The sequence below is a fragment of the Cavia porcellus genome, unplaced genomic scaffold (genome assembly GCF_034190915.1).
Source record: "Cavia porcellus strain 051 isolate PalLab524CR breed Dunkin Hartley unplaced genomic scaffold, mCavPor4.1 scaffold_25, whole genome shotgun sequence".
Classification (NCBI taxonomy): Eukaryota; Metazoa; Chordata; class Mammalia; order Rodentia; family Caviidae; genus Cavia; species Cavia porcellus.
The window spans coordinates 1,592,388-1,616,872 of NW_026947508.1; the positions used below are offsets into that span (position 1 = coordinate 1,592,388).

A 24,485-nucleotide genomic window follows, 5' to 3' on the forward strand; every position below is an offset into this window, starting at 1 on the left:
TCCACAGGCTGAATGTTCATTTTAAAGGCCAAAAGTCTTATTTTAAATCTTAATTCCAAAGCAGAAGGGAAAAAAATTAGTTGATGGGTAGAAGCAACATTTCTTCTTGTGTGAGTTTTTTCTGTTGGCTTGTTTTTGAGACAGGGTCTCACTGTGTAGCCCAGGCTGTTCTGGAACTTACAGTGATGCTCCTGCCTCAGCCTCCAGAGTTTGGGGTTCTAGGCATACACCACCATGCCCTGCTCTTATCTCTGTTTTCAAATCTCAACTCTGTGAGTGCTTTTAGTTGGAAGCTAGAAAAGGCCCAACAGGAAGGGGCCTTTCTAATTCACCAGGTGCAGGTGAGCCCTCCTGCCTCAGCCTCTGCAGCCCACAGTAGCAGCTCCGTAGGACCCAGTGGGCCCAGCATGAGAGGGGCACTTTGTGCTCAGATCCCCAAGGCATCCCCTCAAATGCAAGTCGGAGCCTCTGATGACAAGAGGAGGCTGTGGAGGTGGGGGGGTGAGCACCCCAGACTCTCGCAGGGCCATGTTGTACATACGTAACCCTCAGCGGGATGCTGGGGCCCAGCCTCCTCTCCATCCTGGGCCTCAAAAGTGGAGGTGGCTATGACCCAGGGCTTTGCTCCTGTCCTGGGTGAGTCCCTCCATCCTCTGGCCACCACTGACCTGAGACAAAGCCGGGACATGAAGTCCAGCGCATGCCGTGACACTGTTGGGTGGTGCCTGCCTACGGAGGAGGCCCATGGGCCTGGGGGCTGGTGTAACTCCTGAAAGAGGGGCAGGCTGGGGTTGGATTGGAAGGCAGCATCCGGGCATTCTTCCCGCAGCACAAATCCTCCTGCCCACCCTCCAGCCTGCCAGAGTCTCTGGCACTCGAGGATGAGTCCAGGTCTGGCAGGGTGGCCCCTGCTTGGCCCATCTGGGGGATGCCCCCAGGAGGCCTTTGCCGGAGACCTCAGCCCCACTAGGGGGTCACAGCTGGGGCTGATTCCTCGGACTCCGAGCTCCACTGCCTGTTCCTCTACTCTTGGTGCAGGCTCAGGGGAGCCACAGGGCCAGGGTGCCCAAAGCAACCCCACATGCAGGCTCAGGGAGCTTCTGGGTCAGCAGGAGGTGACCCTCCCCCTCTGTGGTCACTGTGCTGATGGGCCCCTCCTTAGGACTCCGAGAGGCCCGTACCCAGGTGGCCGCTTCTCCTGTCCATCCTGTCTCTGCTGCCTGCCTCAGCCAGCCCTTAGCCCTAGTTTGAGGCCTTTGGGCCAATGTTCAGCCCCGGTTTATTAAGGTTCTGCTCCTTGCTGTGTGCAGGCCGGTCCCATGTGTGTGCACACACCCAGACACAGCCATAAGTGTACACACGCACCACACACGTTCACACTCACATCCAGATACACATGAAAACACGAGCACATGCAGCACGCACACCAGTCACACATGCTCACATCACACATGGAACACGTGCATGTATGCACAGAGCCCCCAAATGGACACACGTGCATATGGAGACACACACATAAGCACATGTGCAAAGTATACATCAGTGAGCACACAAACGTGCCCAAATACACACATGCCCAAGCAATCACACATACTTACACATGTGCACACACGTCCATAGGTGTGCTCACATAAACACAAGATGCAGAAACATGAGTGCAAATAGGCTGGAATGTTCACACTTGTGCACACACATTTGTGCACATGCACACATTCAGACAGCTGCACCCTCACGCACACAGCTTCACTGTTCAGCTCGTGTGGGCAAGAGCTGAGAGCAGGTGTCTTCTCTCCAGGCCTGGGGGGGAACGGGGTGCCCTGCAGTGGAGACCCCACCCTAGGTGGAAGCTGCCGGTGTGGGAAGCTGGGGCAGGGGCAGGGGTGGGATCCCCACCCCAAGGGGATTCCAGCTCCTGGCGGCTGTTTGGCTTGGCATTGTGGTCAGGATGCTGCCTCGTAAACTTAATAATAGCTGCCCCCTCTTAATTTGTTTGACCTTGACAACAATAATTTATTATATGCATTGGAGCTCTGTCGTCTTTTTTCCCCTATTCATAAACAAAGCCCTGGGCCTGGCTTCCTTCTCCAGTCCCAGGCAGGGAGGCTGCCTGAGACAGGGAGGGGCCGTGGGGCTCAGCCTTTCCTACGTGCAGAGATCGGGTACCCCCTGGGCAGCCATCCCGGCCCAGAGTGAGGGCTGGAAGGGGGCAGGGCAGGGTGGCCAGGGCGGGCCAGGCCCCACAGGGGAAGGGTGATGGAAGACAAGAGGAGGCTGTGGAGGTGGGGGGGTGAGCACCCCAGACTCTCGCAGGGCCATGTTGTACATACGTAACCCTCAGCGGGATGCTGAGGTCCCACGGCCCGGACAGGTCCCTGCTGCCCTGCCCACCTGCCCGATCTCTGTCTTGCAGAGGAGCCCGCATTTCGCTGTGACGAGTGTGACGAGCTCTTCCAGTGCAAGCTGGACCTTCGACGCCACAAGAAGTACGCGTGCGGCTCGGCTCGGGCCACACTCTACGAGGACCTGGGCGACGGCCTCAAGCCTGAGGGTCTCGGCGGCAGTGGCAGCGATGGGCAGGCCCACGAGTGCAAGGACTGCGAGCGAATGTTCCCCAACAAGTACAGGTGTGCCCCGCCACTGGCACTGGTCCCTCCTCGCAGTCGGGCTTGGTCCCAGGGAGCAGAGGAGATGGGACACAGACCAGCCACTCTTGTGGCGCTGGGGGCAGGGCAGGCATAGAATTGGCATCCAGACGTGCCCTGGACCAGCCTGCAGCGAGACCTGCCTGTCCCCACAGTCAGGCCCCGCCTGATGCAGGGGACACGGGACCTGCTACCCAGGGGCTCTCAGGATAGTGTCGCCTCTAGACACACCAGATTCTGTCTCAGTCAGTGAGCCCAGGGAGGGGTCAGCCAGGAACCCCTTGTCCCCAGGGGACCTGGGCCCAGGCTTCAGGGAGCCAGGAACTGTCAAACCCAGGGTCCTCCTGCTGTGCCAGTTTCCTCCAGGACAGAATCAGAGCAACACGCCAACAGGTCACTAACCACCGTGATGGTCAAGGATTTCCATCCATCCTGTCCCTGGCTCACTGGGGACAGCAGACCTCTGCCCCGAACAGATGACTGAGAAAATAAGCATGTGGGCAAAGTCCCACTGAGGCCCGGCGCAGTGAGCACCTCGAAAGAGGGTCCCTGTTTTCCTTACATAAACACATAAATCACAATTAACAACAGGGAAAAGATACAATCTCCCAAGGCCGGAGAAGCAGGCGTTTCTGATCTAAATGGATGGCTGGGCCCCGTAATTAACGGGCCATGATATATTACTGCTTCACTCATGAAGATTAACGGTCATCCTGGGGCCGGGCGGGGGGAGCAGCAGGGGTCCCCCGAGAGGAGGGGATTAGAAGCTGCTCATTCAGCCAAGAGAGCCCCCAGGAGCTGTGCGCCCCAACACGTACATTGGAGACCCTGTTCTCTGGCCCGGCCAGCCTCCTCCATGTCCCTGCTCACCTCACAGGCACCCCCAGTCACTCAGAGAGCTGGGTTTCCTGGACTCCTTTGTTTCTAGGTCCAAGCTTGGCCTCAAAGTTGGAATGACCCAGAAGGGGGCCGGGGCTTGGGGGCCCTTGCCTAGTGCCGAAAGACCGCACAGAACTGATGGGGCTGATGGGGTCAGGGGCCCCTGGTCCTGGGCAGAGGCTGAGCAGGGAGGCTCTAAGTGACCCCCGCCCCTGCACACAGCCTGGAGCAGCACATGATCGTCCACACGGAGGAGCGAGAGTATAAGTGTGATCAGTGTCCCAAGGCCTTCAACTGGAAGTCCAACCTCATCCGCCACCAGATGTCCCACGACAGCGGCAAGCGCTTCGAATGTGAAAACTGCGTGAAGGTACCTGGCGTGGGTGTGCGCTTGGCCCTTGGTCACAGGTGTGGAGGACAGGGCATCTCACAGATGACATCACACAGCTCGGAAGGGACCAGGTCCAGACCAGAGCCCCGGTCCTCTCAGGGCGGCTCTGTCCCCGAGCCAGGCTCTCATGGGTCATGGGTCTTCAGCTAAGCCCGTCTCCACTTCGGTCCAGTCAGCCTCCTGGGCCGTTTTCTCAGGAGTCACTCCATTGAGGAAACTGAGGCCAGGGAGGCGTGGCCACCTGCCAAGGCCCTCAGCAATTCAGTGCCGCGGTGGACACCTGTGCTGGCCAGTTAGGGCGAGCAGGGCCGAGAGGGAGGGAGGCAGGGCCCTGCCCCAGGGCCCGACGTGGGGCGTCCAGGAAGGGCACAGGCCAATAGCGTCTGCCCCCCAGGTGTTCACGGACCCCAGCAACCTGCAGCGGCACATCCGCTCCCAGCACGTGGGCGCCCGGGCCCACGCCTGCCCAGACTGCGGCAAGACCTTCGCCACGTCCTCCGGCCTCAAGCAACACAAGCACATCCACAGCACCGTCAAACCGTTCATATGTGAGTGGCCGGGATCCCCCGCCTGCAAAGGGCTCAGAAGCTCCTCGGGCCGTCCCGATATCTGGGGACCCTGGGTCCCTGCAGCTCCATGGGCACCCCCAGGGCCCGTGTCCTCTGAGCCTGTCGCTCATGCTGCCCTCGTTGCCATCCTCCGCCAGCTCCCTGCCCTCTGCCTCGTCTATACAGTGGCCAGGTAGGCAGTGAGTGGTGGTGAGGGCCGTTCTAGTAACCCAACGACCTGCAGGAGGGGCCGGTGGCCTCCTAGGTGCCCTGTCCACTCTGTCCACGCCCGCCCCTGCTGAAGTCCTCTAGGGAATCCCCGTGTGTGCCAAGCACAGGTCCAGGTAGCCAGGGAAAGCACCTGTCCTCATGGTGCTCACACACTAGCAGGAGGGAACAGGCAAGCACCGAGCAAGGGGACAGCATGTGAGCCTGGGGACAGTGGTGCAGGGCTGCTGCCGGGATGGGCACCGTCCTTGCATGTGTGAGGAGAGACACTGGCAGAGTAAGCCCAAAGGGCCTGCAGAGGAGACTGTGGGGGTGGGGGTAAAAGGGAGGGGTCAGAGGTCAGCAGGATCAGTCCAGGGTGACCGATCCCCAGCGAGCTCAGGAGCGGTGAGCCAGCCCTCCCCATGCCGCCCAGCATCCTGTCCTCACCCGGCCAAGGTCCCTTTGCTCCACTCAGGTGGAAAGAAAGGACCAAGTGCAGGCTTTCTGTCGCTCCCAGGTCCAGCGCTGGGCGTCACCAGCTCAGCCTTGGCCCCTTGCGCAGCTTGCGGTAGAGACCGCAGAGTCGAGCAGCACCGTGGGCACCAGGCTCTACCTAGTACAGAGGAGGCTGGGCCCGCTAGGGCTTCAGACGGGGCCCCTGCAGGACAGGGAACAAGGCTAGAGCAGACAGGAGAGCTGGGCTTGGGCACACCCTGGCAACTATCGCACGAGATAGTGTCTGACATGCACAAGCTCCATCGGGCACGTCTGGGGGTTTTCTTTTTAGCTCAGACCCCTGACCCAAAGGCACAGGTTCTGTGATTTCTGCACACACTAGGTCAGGGCTTTGCTCTTGCACTGGCTGCTGGGATGTGCAGCCAGCCCAGCAACCTGCGCACTTGCACGGGGTTCATCTGCTGTGGGCTCACCCAGGATGGCCCGCGTTGTCCCAGCAGCGTCCCGTGCTGCGGGGCTCATGGGGGGGGTTGGGGGAGGATTCAGCAGTTCTGAGCCTGGTCACTGGTGGAAATGAATTGCTGAAAGCAGCTTTTGATCCACGGAAAATCAAGGCTTTCTCTGCTCTGTCTCACACACACACATCCACCCGCCACATGGAGTCATGACACATGTGTCACGCTGAGTCATCACGTGCAGCGCCAGGTGTCCAGCACGGAGCCAAGTCAGCATTCCCTGAGCTCTGTCACACTGGAGCTCACAAGGTCCTGCACATCAGGGCATCACTCACTACAGCTGCTGGAGAAGGGAACCAAAGCTGCTGAACATTTAAGGGCCAGGTGTTGTGGCCACACTGCAGGGCCCAGAGTCCAGGGCCTTGCCCCCGTGCTCCAGTCCCTAGCCAAAGTAGCCATCTGCCCATTGGCCAGTCCACAAGTGCTGCTTTGCCACCAGGGCCACCTTCCTACTGCAGAAGGGGCATCTGGCCACCGGGGGACCAACCCCTCATGCTGCCTGGAGAAGCACCGTTTCCCTCTGGAGGGGGACAGGGAGGCCTAGCTAGGTAGTTCGAGGGGCAGGGGCATCGAGGAGGCTGCCCCGGAAGGGTGGGCGTGTGCCTACAAAAACTGAGGCTCAGAAAACTGTGGCCCTAGACACCCGCCTCTCTGCACATACAAGTGAGATTGCTCAAGTCCCCTGGTCGATGTCCATAACGTGAGTCCCAGGAACTACAGCTCCTGGGTGGCTGAGTCCACCGTCTCCACAAGCTCCTTGCCAGATAGACAGAGGCCAGGGCCAGCCAGCCAGCATGGCAGGGGCAGACTCTGGGGCACCTGTGCCTTTGGGTCAGGGGTCTGAGCTAAAAAGAAAACCCCCAGACGTGCCCCCAGACGATGGAGCTTGTGCATGTCAGACAGTGAGGGAGCCCCGAGTCCTGCCCTACAAGGAGCAGAGCTCCACACGGCCATGTGCAGGGCCCCAGACACCCTCTACACACAGACTCTGTGCCCACCTGTCTGGTTGCACCTGCATGCATGGCCAGTGTCCAGAAGCCCCAAATTGACTGCAGTCCTGGACAATGCTCCTCCTCCTAGGGAGCTCAGGGGTGCACTGGAGATATGTGTGCATGCACGTGTGTGTGGGCACTCGGGAAACAAGTGGGGGAGAAGGAGGGGAAAGAGTGTCTCGTGCACAGACACAGGTAGGCCCCTGTTCACGGGGACTTCTCAGCAAGGCTTCTAGGTACAGGTGTGCAGTGTGAGATTTGGTCAGTGTGTGCATACCCCTCAGCCAGACAGCCAGGGCCAGGCCCCTCCCTGTCCTGCAGGTCTGTCAGGCAGGTCCCCAGACCCAAGTCACTGTGACCACCTGGCCTGCCTCTGCTCCTACACAGCCACCTCCCTTGCCAGCTCTCAGATCCCTTATCATCTGTCCCTAGCATCCAGAACCTGTCCCCTTGAGGCCTCAGTGTCTCCAGGCCTCCCTGAAGCCCTCCCCACTGCTGGCCTCACGGAGCAGTGAGTGGGACCAAGTGTCCCTCTGTGGGCACAGTGCTGGCCCAGCAGGTCCTCCTCCGCTGTCCTGGGCAGCTCAGAGCCGCTTCCCAAGCTCAGGATCACAGCAGTGATGCCCACCACTGCCAGAGCCCCGAGGGATCCAGCACAGCAAGGGTGTGCAGGCCGGTGGGGGCGAAGGGTATTTATAGTCCCTCCACAGCAATTTTCTCCCTGCGCAGTCTCCAGAAAGGGCAGATTTGATTAAATGAGGCAAAACTCGTGTCCCTTCAGCCAGAAAACACCCACCAAGCCAAACAGCCGGAAGGCAGTGGGGTTCACATAAATAGATACCCAGATGAGGCTGTGCAGTAATCTCAGAGCAGAGGCGCCCACCTGGGTCCAGGAGATCAGGCAGCCAAGGACCGTGGAGGGCAAGAGGCAGGCTGAACTCACACCTCCCCAGGGCTCTCTGAGGAGCGAGAGGGACACGGGGCACTTGTGTGCAGGAACACACTCGCCTGCCCCTCTCAGAAAACAGAGAGGACAGTGGGCTCTTCACTGGCTCAAAGGTCCCCAAAGATGGGGGTTCTCTGAGCCCCTGGGGCTGGGCTGGGCCCTGGCTGGAGAACGTACCTACACTTTCATACACATACATACGGGTATGTGGGTGCATGTGTGCACGTGAGGGGTGCACACGTTTTGTGCATCACGCACACACATACACAGTATGTGTGCATACACAGACATGCACACACATGCATACATGCACAGTGTATCCACACATCCGCACACTCCACAGGACATAGACACGCACACGTGCATGGTATGTGTGTGTACACCCTTGCACGCACCCCACAGAGATGTGCACGCACCCCACAGCCTGCTCCCAGCCTTGGGACCCCCCACCCCGCCAGTGCAGGCGTCCCGGGTCGTCTCAGGCCTGTCCCTCTCCCCTTGTGCCACCGTTCCAGGTGAGGTCTGCCACAAATCCTACACACAGTTCTCCAACCTGTGCCGGCACAAGCGCATGCACGCCGACTGCCGCACGCAGATCAAGTGCCGGGACTGCGGGCAGATGTTCAGCACTACCTCGTCCCTCAACAAGCACCGGCGCTTCTGCGAGGGCAAGAACCATTACACAGCGGGCGGCCTCCTGCCCCCCGGCCTGCCCCTGACCCCCAGCCCCATGCTGGACAAGACCAAGCCCTCCCCCGGCCTCAGCCACGCGGGGCTGGGCTTCAACGAGTACTTCCCCTCCCGGCCCCAGCCCGGAGCCCTGCCCTTCCCCGCCGCCCCGCCGGCCTTCCCCGCGCTCACTCCCAGCTTCCCGGGCATCTTCCCTCCGTCCCTGTACCCCCGGCCGCCTCTGCTACCTCCCACGCCCTTGCTCAAGAGCCCCCTGAACCACACCCAGGACGCCAAGCTGCCCAGCCCCCTGGGCAACCCGGCCCTGCCCCTCGTGTCTGCGGTCAGCAACAGCAGCCAGGGCACCTCGGCAGCCACAGGGCCGGAGGAGAAGTTCGAGAGCCGCCTGGAAGACGCGTACACGGACAAGGTCAAGGCCCGGAGCCCCGACATGTCCGACGGCAGCGACTTCGAGGACATCAACACCACCACGGGCACTGACCTGGACACCACCACGGGGACGGGCTCAGACCTGGACAGCGACGTGGACAGCGACCGTGACAAGATCAAGGACAAGGGCAAGCTGGCCGAGGGCAAGCCCGAGTTCGGGGGCAGCTCGGCACACCCGGGCGCCGCCAGCAGTGTGGCGGAGGTGCCCGTCTTCTCCTCCCAGCACCCCTTCTTCCCTCCGCCCGAGGAGCAGCTGCTGACCGCCGCGGGCGCCCCTGGCGACTCCATCAAAGCCATCGCTTCCATCGCCGAGAAGTACTTTGGGCCCGGCTTCATGGGCATGCAGGAGAAGAAGCTGGGCTCCCTGCCCTACCACTCCGTCTTCCCCTTCCAGCTCCTGCCCAACTTCCCTCACTCCCTCTACCCCTTCACGGACCGCGCCCTCGCCCACAACCTGCTGGTCAAGGCAGAGCCAAAGTCACCCCGGGACACCCTCAAGGTGGGCGGCCCCAGCGCCGAGTGCCCATTCGACCTCACCACCAAGCCAAAAGAGGCCAAGCCCATCCTGCCCCCGCCCAAGGCACCCTCAGCCCCCATGTCTGGCGAGGAGCAGCCCCTGGACCTGAGCATCGGCAGTCGGGCCCGAGCCAGTCAGAACGGGGGCAGCCGGGAGCCCCGCAAGAACCATGTGTATGGCGAGCGGAAGCCGGGGCCTGGCGAGGGGCTGCCCAAGGCGTGCCCAGCGCAGCTGCCGCAGCAGCCGACCCTCCACTACGCCAAGCCTTCGTCCTTCTTCATGGATCCCATCTACAGGTATCCGCACGCCCCGCCCTCACTGCCCTCCACAGGGCCCCACCTCCAATGTCCCCCTCTCAGCTCTGCCTCTGCTGGTTTCCAGGAGACGACACCCCTGGGTGCACACCCTTGGGAGGGGCAGCAGCCTGGCTTGGGAAGGGGCAGGGTCTCCAGACACTTGGGGATCCCTCACTCAGCTGGCCTGGAGCCCCACTAAGTCCCATCCTGGATCCCTAGCCGGAGCCCTGCTCCAGGGCACAGGGCATCTTCTCCACCTCCTGGCATCCATTCCCACTTCGGGAGCCCAGCGTGCCAGAGGGCTGCTGGCCTCAGGGTGCAGGAGGAAGAAAAAGAATGGGGGAGTCTGGAAGCCCAATCAGGCCCTACCCCTGTCCAGGCAGACAGGGAGAGCAAGGCCCCACATCAGCACCCCGTGGCACTGTGAGCAGGGCTCTATGCACATGTGTGTGCATGCTGGGACCGGTGTGCAGGGAACAGGCACAGCCTGGACCGTGTGTGTCTGCGTCCCTCCACCCTCGACTCTAAGAGGCCCGGGGGAGGCGTCTCAGGACACTGAGGGTAAAGATGACAGCCGGCGAGGTCAGAGTGAGGCTGGCCAAGGGCTGCCACCTGCACTCGCCCGCAGCACCCCAAGCCAGGCTCCAACACCCAGCACGGGCAGCCTGTCTTCAGCTGGCTTCCGGAAAGGCACCGCCACTGCTCATGCGCATGGGGAGCTGGCAGCCCAGGGAGCCCTTCTCCCAGTGAGGTGCCCCGCTGACATGTGACCTGGGAACCCCTTGGGGTACAGCATAGGTGCCAGCTGACAATCATGCTCGCTATGCAGCCAAGGACACAGGAAACGGTCCCCAGACACCTTGACGTGGCCCAGGTCCAGAGGCTCTGCAACGTCAGAAATAAATGAGCTGAACTGAGATCAGGATCCCGGGACACAGCCAGGGGACAGCGGCATGGGAGGGGGGAGGGGCCCGCTGCCCGCTGACAGCACAGGACTCAGGCGGTGACTGACTCAGCGGGCGGCCGGGGGTGACCCTCTGCTGGGCCCCAGGCTGCAGCTGTGGGTGCGGCTGCTTGCTCCACTCTGCCTGGACCCCAGACGCCTCTCACGTTGAGGGTCAGAAACCTTCCCCGAGGGGCTACCGTGGTCCTTTCACGCACACTGGTGCGCACACACACGCACACTCGTGCACACAGGCACATCCCAGTGTAATTCACATTCACGCATGTTCACACTCACTCGTGAACTCACACTCATTCTTACCCAGTTGTACATGCACACGTGAGCAACACTCACTCCGTACACACATTCACAGAGCCACATGCTCATAAACACTGCCACACTCGTACCCTTATTCACACTTCACTGTGGGTATACTCATATTTACAGGCTCTCAGACACAAACACACACTCATACTCACGTGCACACACACACACTGCGGCACACCCGGGCCTGCCAAGCGCTCTGGGGCTGGGGGCCTGGAGGGGTCCACCGGCCCGGGAATAGGAGCACCACCTCTGCTCCTCACCGGCTGCCTTCATCACCCCAGCCACCCGCTGCGGGAACCCAGCCCTGCCGGCTGGACATGGAGCCCATTAGGGCACCTGCTAGGGCCCAAGGCAGATCCCTCCCTGCCAGTGGGACCCACACCGCTGGCACCGCTCCCAGGCCCAGTGCCTGATGCCTGTCCCACCCTGGCCAGGCCCTCAGCCTCCCCTGCTGGCCGGGCACCCTGGGGCACCCTGGGGTTGGCGTGCTGTCTTCCTTGTCACCTCTCCCTGCAGCTACCTGTCTGCCTGCTCCGGCCCAGGACAGGACTAAGACTGCAAAGGCAGAGCCAGGCATAGTGGCTCACACCTGTAATCCCAGCATTCAGGAAGCTGAGGTGGGAGGATCGTTGGGAGTTAGAGACCAGCCTGGGCTACAAAGTGAGCTCAAGGCCAGCCTGAACTGCATAGCGAGACCCTGTCTCAAAAAAGACAAAATAAATAAATAAAAGACTGCAAGAGCAGAGTTGGAGGGTACAGGGACCAGGATGGACCTGTCCCGGCCCTGTGTCCAGGGACCAGCCCAGTGGGAGCAGGCTGGGGCATAGAAGGAGGCTCCCACCACACTGCAATCCTCGGGGGATCTGTGGGGCAAAGTTGGGGTTGGGCCATTGCTGAGCCTCCAGCGCTGTGCTCAGGGAGTCCAGGACCATGAGGCAGCCCCACTGTGCAGACCTGACTGCCGGGGACCCCAGAGAAGGCCCGAGGCCCCCAGTCTGTGCACACCTGGCCAGACACGCTCGGGAGCTGGGAGATGAGCATTTGGAGGACAGCAGGGGCCTGATGGTGACGGAAAACTGGGGCCTTGGAGAGGAGAGTGAGGGAAAGAGGATCTGGGTTCCCAGGCAGGTGACAGAGGGGTCAGGTGAAAGGCACAGGCAGCCGTGGCATTGCCCTGTGTGGCTAGTGCCCACGTGGCACGGCAGTGGCTCCATGAGGTACGTAACCCTCTGTGTTGCTGTCCAGCAGGGTAGAAAAGCGGAAGGTGATGGACCCCGTGGGCGTCCTGAAGGAGAAGTACCTGCGGCCATCCCCGCTGCTCTTCCACCCCCAGGTAAAACCCACGTGGGTGGCAGGAAGGGTCCCTGGAACCCCACAGGGAGGTGCGGGGCCACGCCTCCTGGACCTGCTTGGGTGACCCGTGGAGTGGTCCTCCAGAGGCACAGGGGATCCTCTCCCTGCAGACCCCACAGCCACTGCAGGGTGGGGAGGTGGAGGAAGGGGGTCCTCGAAGAGCAGTTCTCCGGCCCCTCTGTGGCCTGTTGCTTGTAGCTCACCACCTTCAGCTCAGGACTCCCAGGGACATGAACTCGGCAGCCTGGGAACAGAGCTGAGATGGCCCAGAGCTTCGGGCAAAAGGAGCAGAACCCCCCACAGCAGCCTGGCTGAGACCCGGATGCCCGAGCTTGCCCTTGTATAGAAGGACAGCGGTGACAGGAGGAGCACCCTCCTCAGGGGTGGGGGAGGCAAGGCCAGATCCTCAGAGGTCTGAACTCCAGGCCCCATCCTCCAGGGCGGCACAGTGCCGTCGCCCTGGTGTCCTGCACCCTGGGCTGCCTGTCCTCACCATGTGGGGCCGGCACCCAACTCTGACTGCAAGTCACTGTCCCTCCCCCACCTCCCTAGAGGGGCCTGGGGACACTCAAACCACCCTCACAGTCCTGTGCCCCTGGAGCATTGTTCCCTGGCTCCCCTGCGCTTCCCGCCATGGACAAACCCACAGTTTGTGAAACCTGGACCTCGGCTGAATTCACAGCTAAACTTAGTGCCCCCCATTGTGTCTCGGAGCCTGCAGTTTGGTTAATAACTTCCCCCGATTTTCCTCGGACGGGCTGGCAAGAGCCGACAAGCCAGCCAGGCGCATCCTGTGTTTGTGTTTGCTCCGGGAGCTCAGCCGGGAATATCTGATGGGGCCGAGCAGCCACGCAGGCAGGACCCACCCAGGCCCGAGGAAGAGAGGCCCGCAGGGGGCTGGCTGCCCATTGTCTGTCCTGCCGGTGCCCCCTCGACCCACCACCTTCTGCCTGCCCTGTGCCCAAGGGCAGGAGAAGAATGACTAATAAACCACTGTGCTCCGCAGGCTGAGGCTGGGCCATCAAGCCAGAGGTTGCTGTTCCGCAGCGACCTTACCTGGCACTTGCAGGTGGCCAGCTCACACCCATGCCAGTATGCAGCCCTGCGCTGCAGCCTGAGGTGTCCCTCTGGGCACAGGTGTATGCAGTGCCGCCAGGACCCAGTGACTCCAGGGTCCTTGGCATTTCCTCCTGGGTTCCGCTCCAAACCCAAAAGTGCTGGGCGGCTTTCCCGTGGGCCCCTAGCCAGCCTCCCCCTCCTGCAGCACACATAGCAGAACTGGGGGAGCATAGCTGAGACCTGAGGGGCTCCCCTGTCCCCTCTCCTCCTCTGTCAAGAATGCTGAGGCCTCAGCAGGTCACCCAGTCCTGGGCTTTGATCAGAACTGTGTCCACCAGATGGAAAAGACCAGTACCTCTCGACCCTCCTCCTCGACCAAGCCCAAGGCGTCCCCAAGGAGCAAAGGCAGCTTCCTTGTCCGTATCAGCTGTCCTGTGCAGCGGGACCCTTGGCACTGCGATCCGGGTGTGCGGTGGCTGCTATTCGCCTGCAATTATGCCTTCTGCCACCAGGTGGAGGTGGCTCCCTGCAGGGTAGTTCCCTAAATTTTAAAGAGATTCCAAAACAGTCCTGTTACGTGAAACCCAAACTGCAGAAGAGCTAGTCAGGGTCAGCCAGCTGCACTGATGACCTGGGAAGAGCAAGGCGACCCGCCCCAGAGACCCCTGGACCCACTAAGCACCTGCAGATGTGCTCAGCTGTAAAGCACTCAGGTGCCAGGAGGGGCCACCGAGCCCAAGCATCCCTGACTCCCTCTCTCACGCCGGCAGATGTCAGCCATCGAGACCATGACGGAGAAGCTAGAAAGCTTCGCAGCCATGAAAGCTGACTCGGGCGGCTCCCTGCAGCCCCTGGCCCACCACCCCTTCAGCTTCCGGTCCCCACCCTCGACACTCTCAGACCCCATCCTCAGGAAGGGCAAGGAGCGGTACACGTGCAGGTGAGGCCCTGGGCTGGCGGGAGGCAGCCTCGAGGTCTTGCTGTGCCACCTGAGAGCCGGGTTTCCGTGGCCCACTGTCAGCTTCCATCCTCCCAGCTGAATCTAGAGGCCAGAGGTGGGCGAGTGGTCAGTGCGCACCCCCAGCTCTTAGGGACAAGCTGGCTACAGTGTCAGGAGTACATGCTCCCTGGCTGGCTCACAGCTGGTACAGGCGGTCCAGGCCGCTCTGAGCCTGCACTGCCCACAATTGGGCTGGGTGGCATTGACCGATCCATGCCATGGCCCAGCTGGCTACTCTGTAAGACTAAAGCTGGGCTCCAGGCCAAAGAGGAGGCTGGGATTCGGGATTTAGATGGCACCTGCATCTCGGTGTGAGGTCAGGGATTCTGGCGCTGGTTGGAGAGGTCAGAGAAAGTAGGCTGTAGGTCACCCTAACTCCTCCCTCCCCACGCCTGCCTCCACCAGGTACTGTGGCAAGATCTTCCCCCGATCAGCAAACCTCACCAGACACCTGAGAACGCACACCGGGGAGCAGCCGTACAGGTAGGAGTGCCCCAGGGCTGGGGAACCATAGGTTGAGATTCTGCACTGTTCAGCTGTCCACTCTGAGCAATGTGGCCACAGCAAGGCTGCGCTCACCGGCACCTGGGGTCTGGTGCTTCAGGCCCCTCGCCTTCCGCTCTCTCAGATGTTGGGGTGAGGCAGGAGGCGCCCAGGGGGCTGCTGGCAGGGTCCTTTGCCACTCACAGAAAAGACAAGTGTGGCGGCCCTCCAGCTGTACTGGCCACTGCCCAGGCTAGGGCTAAGCATCAGAGCAGGTCCAGGCCCCTCTGCTCTTCTGCTGATGGCCATAGCTGCCCTCCCAAGTGGTGGACCAGGGAGGGACCTCCAGGCAAAGGTGGGGCCCCATCTGGGCCCGGGAGCCTGGGGAGCATGAAAGACCCTATGGCAGCTCCAGCTGGAAGCCACACGTCTCCCCCACCCCACTCCTGTCTCCCGGGCCGTGATGTAGCTGCTCTCTAGAGGCAGCCATAGAATTTGGGGTTCAGAGCAGCTCCCCAGCGAGTCTGGCCATCCTGGTTCCAATGATAACGAGCCAAGGCTCAGATATGCCACCGCCTCAGCCTCCTACCCTGTTCCACTTTGTCCCTGGGGCTTTGTCAGGTGGCAGCCTGCCCAGTGCTCCCAGAGGGAACCCCATCGCCCCAGCCTGGGCGACTGTCACCCTGAGACACACGGGGACCGCCCATCCCCTGACAGTACCAGTTTAGTAACGCACCGGGCGTGTCTGCAGGGGAAGAAGAAAAGACTTGGCTGGGTTCGAGCTGACGGCATTTGATTCCCATATTGTGCCCACACCGAGCTTGAGGTCACCAGGAAGTGACTGCAGGATGATCCAGGCCCTGGGGACTTGGTCTGTGTGCCGTTCCTGGGGAGGGAGGCCGCATGCACTGCACACAGGATTGTCCGAGAGCCCCGCTCAGGGCATCCCTGGAGGCCGCAGCCCAGGGTCAGTGACAGCTTAACCAGCTGCGACCAGCAACACCCTCCCGCACACGTCCCCTCGGCTGCCAGGGGTATGATGACTTAACAAAGGCTGCCACAGAAAGATTTATTTGGTCCAGTCCCCTCCCGGAAAACCAGCAGTGTGCTTTCTCTGTAATGAGAGCCGACTTTTGGACAGTTTTGCGTGCTAAGAGCCCCCAGAGGGTCCAGGCTGAATTTATAGAAGAATTTAATTATCATTGATTTCTTCTGCTGTCTTCAATCTGAGAGGTTCGACTTTGGTAACAATAATTGCTTTGCAAGTTTGTGTGCAAATCCTGACTTTATCTGGCTCAAGGCAGGCAGTGTGGGGCTTTGATGCTGCATGGCTCTTGGGACTGCTGTGCTCCTAGGAAGGATTTTAGGTTAGAAGAGGGAACAGTGGTCCATCCTGGAAGCCCTCAGCGCTGCTCAGTCCCAGGGAGGATCAGGACCCCTCCTCACCGCCCACCAGGAGTCAGCCTGGCTCAGTGGCAGCACCACGCACAGGCACCTTCCTGGGTACCCACATGTATGCATGAGTGGCCCAATGTGTCCCAGCGCCCTTCATGGGGTGATTCTGCTCTCCTCGGAGGAAAGGCCACCCCACCTCACCTCTCCCCAACCCACCCCACGGCCCAGCCAGCGAGCTCGGCTTCTCCGGGCTCGAGATCTTTGGATGAAAGTGAGACCAGGGCACAGTGAATGGTGCCCCGAGTCTTTCTCTTTTTTTTTTGGTATCGAGGATCGAACTCAGGACCTCGCACTTGCCAGGCAGGCACTTATGCCGCTGAGCTAACTCCCCAGCCACCTGAGTCTTTTGACTCCGGCACACAGTCTTCGCAGGACTTGGTTAGAAAGGACTCAAGGTGGGACTGGGTGAGGAGGCTGCACCCCACTGTCCGGGATGCTGGGGCATCTCCTGGCGGCTGGCAGCACCTGTGCCACACCTAGGGGAGTTCTGGAGCCTGGCCTGGGGCCCCTCCCCGCCAGCTCTCCTCTAGGCCCACACCACTGATGGCGCTGTGTGTCCAGCCCTGTCCGCGTCTGTTCAGAGACATGCCACGTGTCTGTGGGGCTGCGGGGCCCTTTGCATGTCGTCTATCTCGTTAACTTTTATTTTGGGGCTGGGGCCAAAGTCTCTTCTTTCCCTGCCCTTCTGTTAGCAATGCCTGTGGTGGCTGGTCCCAGGGAGGACGCTGCCGCCCAGGGAGCTAAGTTTTACACGGACATTGCTGCCCTGGCTATTCATTTAGATTAAAACTAGGAGAGGCCTTGGTCGAGGCACTGTGACCAGAGGGAGGCACAGCCCCTCCCAGCCCCAGGGACGTGCCCGGGCCCTGCACCCTTACACCAACAGTGTAGCCCATGCTCCAGGGACACCCCCGTGCCTGGAGGCCATCCTGTGGACCCCTGGGAGATGCAGCACATGGGTGCCGCCCAGGCCCCCAGAACCAGAATCAATGAGAGAGCCCCAGGAGGCCTCATGGTGCCTCACGGGAGAAGGGCTGCTCCCTCCTGGGGGCCATCATCAGACTCCTTAGGCTGTAACCGGGCAGCTCAGAGGTTAGCGACTCTCAAGCTCGGGGGGCCAGCTGTGACATAGGCGGGCCTGTGGCTCTGCCCAGGTCTCTGTGTTGTGCCAGGCCCAGTGCTGGCCACTCTTAACCAACCTTCCCTCCCCATGTCATCGGGCAAGTCCCATCCAAATGGATGCTGCCCTCGACCAGCACCAACATCAAGTGGGAGGCTTCTGAAGGCCTGGCCCTCCTGCTGGGATGAAAGACCCTGGGGAAGGCACGAGCCCCACCCTGGTCCCACGGAGGCTGTGTATGTCCTGCCTCTGAGAGCCCGCAGCTGAGCATCACTCCAGGGATGTGGCAGAGGCCTATTCTCCTCCAAACAGGAAAACACGATCACAGAAACAAAGTCCCCAGGTGTGGGTCGTTCTGTTCTGATAAGCAGCTCCGGGGGTGCTAACAGCCAGGGGCACGTGAACACGCTCACACACACAAGCGCACACACACTGCACAGGTACACACCTGTGTGCGCACCAGAGTCAGGCTCTCCTTTGTCAACATCAGGCCAGGCGCACGGAGCTCGGGGAGAATCTCTGTCCTAGCCGCGGCTTCCCAGGCAGCTCAGGTGGGAGCCATGCGATGGACCCTGCGTCACCTGGTTCCCTTTCCCTCGGCCTAGCCTGCTGCTCGCCTCACATCCGCTCCTCAGGCTGCTATGACCAGGGGGGATGCCCTTCGGGCTCTGGCCCAGCTGTGAGCGACACCCCACACAAGGGCACCATGTAGTGCCCCTCCCAGGGGAGAGCACAGTGTTCCTGAGGGCACTTGGCGGGTCGGAAAGCATTGGGCTGGTCGGTGAAGCAGGGGCATCGTCTTCTGGTTCTCCAAGTGTGTGGTGCAAGCTGGTGAAGCCCAGCCACCTGGAGAGGGCCTACAAGGAGCCAGCAGTGCCTCAAGGGTCTGAATGGCAGGGCGCTCTCCACAGCTGGGGGCAGCAAGGCCAGAGCCCCGCCCCACCCCAGAGCAGCTAAAGGCATTCACAGATGCCGCACAGAGGCCTGAGCCAAAAGGGGCCAGGCCCTGCAGGGCTGCAGGGGAAGTGGCCAGAGCCAGGCGCACTGCCCTCCCCCTGGGAAACAGAGGGCGGCTCCAGGCAGCTTTCCACAGTGCAAGGTTGCCCTCTTGCGGCTGCCAGAGGCATGCGGGCCCAGGCAGCAGGGTGGAGGCGGTGCTGGGGTCCCCACTGCAGGCCCAGGGCCAGCAGCTTCCGGGAAGGCCTGGGCCGACTGCACCCCTTTCCACGCGCCCGACGCCTGTCTTCCAGGTGCAAATACTGCGACCGCTCCTTCAGCATCTCCTCCAACCTGCAGCGGCACGTGCGCAACATCCACAACAAGGAGAAGCCCTTCAAGTGCCACCTGTGCAACCGCTGCTTCGGCCAGCAGACCAACCTGGACCGGCACCTCAAGAAGCACGAGCACGAGGGCGCGCCAGGTGGGGCTCGGGGGCACTGCTGCCCCGTGGCCGGGGAGGGAGGGCCTGCGGGTGCGGCCTGACGCCACCTGTCCGTCCCCTGTCCACAGTGGGCCAGCACACCGGAGTCCTCACCAACCACCTGGGTACCAGTGCCTCCTCCCCCACCTCCGAGTCAGACAACCACGCACTTTTAGATGAGAAGGAGGACTCCTACTTCTCTGAGATCAGAAACTTCATCGCCAACAGCGAGATGAACCCGGCGTCCACGAGAACAGACAAAAGGTAAGAGACCTGTGGGTGCCCCCCGCCCCCGTGCAAGGCTCTCGTCCACCTGCCTCAGCCTCCCCCGCCTGCCCCAAGCGCCCCGCCTGCGGGGCTGTGAGTGTGAGCACACCGTGTTGCCAGGAAAACCGTGAGGCGGGGTGCCCTTGATGAGCAGCCACACACACCACAGAGAGCCAGAGCCCTGGTCAGATGTGTGAGGCACGCGCTCACCACAGGCCCGCTGCGTCCTCCACAGCCAGCTCGTATTTACCCAGTCTGGGGTGCCCTGCTGGCCACAGGTGGACACCTGGACACATACAGGTATGCAGAGTCTTTTCAATTTACAATAAGGCCACGTCCTGCAGACCCATCAGGAAGTGAAAATGTGCGAGCCTCGCATGTGGCCAGTGCTGCTCACCCGCGCCCATCACATGGCCAGCCTGCTCTGCAGGGGCATGGAGTCTGCAGCTGGGTGCCCCAATCTCCCCAAGTCTGCTCATGAGAGCTCGGGGTGTCCTGTTATTCACTGCTCACCTTTCCCCTCCTGCCGCCCAGCGTCCCCAGTGTGTATCGTTCTGAGCACAGCCCGCTGGAGCGAAGATCCGATGGGAACTGTGGCCCCTGCTAAGGGTATTTCCCTTTCTCAGCATCCTACAGTCCGAAACTCAGTGAGATCTTTAAGTCAGAGACTATCTGTTACAGACATGTGGATACACACATACCACACATGGAGTCACTCACACACGCATGTGTACCATATACATGTGCACACACATATACGGTACACCCATGCACATGTACACCTGCCATACACATGCATGTGTGTGCACATAGGCGTGTGTGCACATGTGTATACACACCCAGGCACACACCTGCACACCTCCAGAGGGAAGCAGAGCATAGTAGGATCCAGTGTCAGTGATGCCAGGCATTGTGGCCTCCATGCCCCCGGGCTTCAGCATCCAGAAGCACTGGACCCCACGAAGGGGCTGTTCTGCGGCCAAAGCTGATTCCAGGGCAGCTGCAAGGAGCAGGGGTACTGCAGCCCCCGAGAGGCCCCAGGAAGAGACCCCTGGCTCCACAGCAGGAAGCCCTACGCCTGCAGCAGGGGGTGCCTTGCTCCTGTCCAGGCCAGCTCAGAGCCTGTGCCTGGGCCCCGACCTTACCTCACTGTCTATGGCACCAGGTCCAGCCCCCCACCTCTAGCAAGCAAGAACCCCGCCCCGGCTGATCTTCTCCAGAGCAGGGTGGTGTCTCCCTTGTTGCTGGCATCCCAGGGCAGGGGTGGGGACCCAAGAGACACACCAGGCAGTCAGCAGCAGAAGCTGCACTGTAAGGTCTTATGGCCTCCTGCAGAACCTGGAGTACAGGGCCCTGTGTCTCCATCCTCGGCACCTGGTGGGGCTTAGAGATCCACGGGGGACTGCTGAAGGACGAGGGGTAGCTAGGTCCCCCAGTGCCGGTCCCTGGCCACCCCGACCCTCTCCTCTGTCGGAGCATTTTGACAGGGCTATCCCCACAGCCCCCTGCTCATCACAGCCCTGGGACAACAGAGAGTGAGGCTCGGCCTCCAGATAGCCTGTCCTGCTGAGGCGAGGTCAGCCGGGCCCAGCAGCTCTTGCCTTGAGAGCCAAGGGGTCTCTCGTTACTGTCCCAAGTGAGCACATGTCGCCTTCCTTCAGCCGACCTGGCGGGGCACTGGTGGTCCCATTTGTGGCCAGGACTAAAATCACCTGGTCCTTGTTCAGAGCCTATCTCTGCCCTTGGTGGTCAGCGAACCCAAGGCCTCCGGGGTCCTGGGCCTACAGTCTGCTCTACAAGCTGTCAGGTCGCACTATCCCCGAGCTCCCTGTTCAGTGTTCACCCCAGAAACTCCATGTTTCTGTGCAGGGACTGGGCCCTCCGGAGGTGGCCACCATGGGATAGGGCATTCCCGATAGAGGGGGGCTGCTGGTCCAGCAGGACAGGGGTCTCCCACATGGGAGATCAGCATGGCACATCTGCCAGTCAGGGGCACCAAGGGCCACTGGGAACACCGGGAGCTGGGTGGGGCCTGGACAAGTCCCCTGGAAGCCCAGCAGGAAGAAGGCCCCTGTGCTGTGAGCAGCACTCGTGGGGCAGATACAGCACAGGCCGAGGTGCCAGCTTATCCCTCGCCAGGGCCTGTGCTGTTGCTGTGGACACCACAATCCACAAGTGAGGAAGAGCTGCAGGCCTGCACCCACCCTGTCCCCTGCTGTCCCCGAGGGCTGCACGCTGCCTTCAAACAGGCCCAGGCCCCAGATCACCCTGCTGTGAGCCAGGGCAGAAGGGGGCCCAGGCCCCACTCACTGGGCTCCAGGGTGCTCACTTCTGAGGAGAGGGGCTGTGTGCAGGACGGGCCTCAGTGCAGGCCACCAGGGCCACCTCCCAGAGCCTGCCGAGGTCCTGCCCATCCAAGAAGGCAGGGGAGGCACAGCTCCTGCAAACCTGCAAGGCCCCAGCAGAGCCTCTGTCCACCAGGCCCCGCTTGGCTCTGCACCCCATGTTGAGCCTGCAGAGATGCTGTCCTTGGCAAAAGGCACTCCGCGTCTCCTCCAGATCACAAGAGCCACCTCCGAGGCCCCAGGGCCAGGAGCAGAGACAGAGCTCTGTGTGTAGCCATCCAAAGTCACCGGCATTTGCAGTGCCACTCTGCCAGGTGACACCTGCCCAGGTGACTGCAGGTCCTGGCTCATCTGGGCCTGGCTGTGGCTGAGGCCAGGGCGGAACCCAGACTCGGGCGCTGCTTCTGGCCTTGTGCCTTCACCTGCCTTTTTTTTTTTAATGTTACTGGGAGCTGAACCCAGGGTCTTTGCACTGAGCTACATCCCAGGGCTTCTTTGATTTTTGTTGAGACAGGGTCTCCCCATGTGGCCCAAAGTGCCGAGTTTACAGGTGCGCACACCAGGCCCAGCCTCTGGCTCCTCGTACCAGTGAGGAGCAGAGCGGAGGAGATGAGGCTGGTGACAGCGCCCTGGCCATGAGGTGGGGTCTGGGCTGCAGGCTGGCCTGGCACACTCTGAAGCAAGGGCAGCCTTGCGGGTGTGGACGTCCCCACCCAGCCCTCACTGTCCAGGACCTGGTCCCTGACGCTCCTCAGGGTTCCCGGCCCTGTCTCACGGTGGGAGAGGGCAGGCGATGGGCACACCTCAGCCTCACCTGAGGGTGCCCCTTGGGCAGTGCCCAATGCCAGCACCAGCATGAGACAACTTCCCATCTAGCCCAGCTGAGCCCTGACTTTGCTTGAACCCCTGAACGGCCTACTGTCCGCTGCTAGGGGCCCTGTTCTGTCCCCACCACCCCTAGGGGACTCCCTTCCTCTTGAGCGTTCCTACCTCCTGCTGGGGGGACGAGGGAGAGCCGAGGGGACCAGCTTCCCCAGGACGGGGAGCTCTGAGCAGTGGTGGGCAGCCAGGAGCATCACCTCCCTGGGGGAGGGCAGGGAGGACGGAAGGACCAAGGACAGTGGAGACTGGCTGAGCAGCACCACATTGCTGGCCTGAGGGGGTCTGAACCAAGCCAACCTCCCCGCATGGTTCTAGGCCAGAGATCCAGGAGCTGGACAGCGACCCCCAGTGTCCAGGCCTGGCCAACGAAAAGCCAGAGGATGTAGAGGAGGAGGAAGAGGACCTGGAGGAGGAGGACGAGGACAGCCTGGCTGGGAAGTCCCAGGATGACATGGTGTCCCCCGCGCCCGAGCCCCAGGGTGTCTATGAGGACGAGGAGGATGAGGAGCCGCCTGCTGCCCTGGCTGTGGGCTTCGACCACACCCGAAGGTGGGGGCTGGGGGCACATACAGGAACTCAGCTGGGGAGGGGACCTGAGGGGCCATTGGGGGGCCAACCTGACCCTCAGCCTCCTCCGACCCAGGCTTTTGAGGACGCCAGGTCCACCCTACATGGCCATGGCCTGGGAGGGGCTGGAGGGAGTGGACGCAGGAGACAGGCTGTACTCCGCTGGGCTGGGCACAGGCTCCAGCACCTGGGATCTGGGTGCAGGCCAGAGCCACAGCCCCCTGTCCCAGCTGCTCCCTGCTGCCCTCCCATGGGCCCCTATGAGAGGCCCGCCAAGGTGCTACTTCTTGCCCGAGGGTCCTGGAAGCGGAGCCCAGCCCCTCCAAAGTGGCTGTGGCCTCTGAGAATTAGGCTCCTCCCAGCCCCCCCACCTCTGAGGCCAGGGCCCCTGCCTGCCCCTGGGACCTGCACGCATGCACCCCGCCCTCTGTGTCGCTTTCTGCATCCATATGGTTCCCCCAGGTGTCCTTGTGTCCATGTGTCTGTCCCCTTGTGCATGTGACTTGGAGACCCGTGGCGCGCACGTGGGCACAGCCAGAGCAGTAACCCCAGGCCCCTCTCCCGGTCCTCGGTGCAGGTGTGTTGAGGAGCAAGAAGGCGGCCTGTTAGCCTTGGAGCCCACGCCGCCCTTTGGGAAGGGGCTGGACCTCCGCAGAGCAGCTGAGGAAGCCTTTGAAGTTAAAGATGTGCTTAATTCCACCTTAGATTCTGAGGCTTTAAAACAGACTCTGTACAGGCAGGCTAAGAACCAGGTAGGTACTGCAGAGCCCCGCCCTCTCTCTGCCGGGCTCCAGTGGCAATGGCCACCCCGGCTCCTGGCCAGGGGACGCTCAGGACCCCTGTGCCCATGGCCCCCACAGCAGCTAGTGAGGTGCCCAAGGACCACCACCCTCCTGGAAGCCAGGGCCAAGCGAGGCTGAGAGCAGACAGATGTGAGCCGGTCCCAGATGCTAAATGGGGGTCACTTTCCCCTTGTCTCCTCCCCAGCAGGAAATGTCCACACACAGGCTCCTGCCACTCAGTCACCTGGGTCTCCCACTGTCTGACCCCCACCACAGATAGCCTGGCTGCCCCTGCTTCTGCCAGGGAGCTGCCTGTGCTGTCCATGAGGCCCTCACGATCAGGATGCCCTGGGGCTTGTCCATGCCCCAAAGCCCCCCACTCCACGTGTCTCAGCCAGAGCCGTCTGCGTGTCTGTCTGCGTCTCTTACTAATTCTGTCCAAAGTGTTCGCCTGCGGGACCAGCGCCGGCTTCTCCCGTACCCTCCCTTAACCGGCACCCCACGCTCAGAGGGTCCCCAGGTCCCCTCACCTCCTGCTGGGGCTCGGGGCTGCCTAAGGCTGGGAAGGGAACCCACAGCTCCTGAGCCGTGAGCTCCACCCTGTTCTGGAAGTAGCCCCAGCAGGCAGGAAGGGCTCTTGTTGGTATAAGGCCTGGTTGGTAACTGTCCCCACGCTCCCGGGCCTCCCCGCCATCAATCATTTGCTGATTACCAGACAAGGACACTGCTGGGAAATGACCAGTCAGCAGGCTCTGCTGAGGACACGGGCACTGTGGGCCTGGAAGCCCAGGCCAGCACCAGCGGGTCCTGGTGCCCCCTGTGCTCCCTGCTCTCACACCCACGCAAGCCCCTTCTCCAGGGCAGGGGCAGCATGGGCCTCTCTGGCCCCCTGTGCCCCTCCCTGTCCAGGGCAGGGGTCAGCGAGCAGGGGGCAGCCAGCAGGAGGTGGCCCTGTGGTCTCGGCCCCCTCA

At 61.7% G+C, this 24,485-nt stretch overlaps 1 protein-coding gene across 3 annotated transcripts in view; it reads left to right on the forward strand.

Moving 5' to 3' along the window:
- Prdm16 (PR/SET domain 16) overlaps positions 1–24,485 on the forward strand; it is a 266,107-nt gene that overhangs the window by 237,177 nt on the left and 4,445 nt on the right. The window contains exons 6-16 of one of the 3 annotated variants that reach the window (XM_063235342.1): positions 2,411–2,624; positions 3,744–3,891; positions 4,307–4,460; positions 8,095–9,511; positions 12,030–12,114; positions 13,964–14,133; positions 14,599–14,676; positions 18,502–18,671; positions 18,761–18,935; positions 22,481–22,714; positions 23,310–23,484. In XM_063235342.1, the coding sequence (XP_063091412.1) occupies positions 2,411–2,624; positions 3,744–3,891; positions 4,307–4,460; positions 8,095–9,511; positions 12,030–12,114; positions 13,964–14,133; positions 14,599–14,676; positions 18,502–18,671; positions 18,761–18,935; positions 22,481–22,714; positions 23,310–23,484 (3,020 nt within the window). Of the gene's footprint in view, positions 1–2,410; positions 2,625–3,743; positions 3,892–4,306; positions 4,461–8,094; positions 9,512–12,026; positions 12,115–13,963; positions 14,134–14,598; positions 14,677–18,501; positions 18,672–18,760; positions 18,936–22,480; positions 22,715–23,309; positions 23,485–24,485 lie in introns of all 3 variants that reach the window. The other 2 variants (XM_063235341.1, XM_063235343.1) reach the window with 2 other exon arrangements.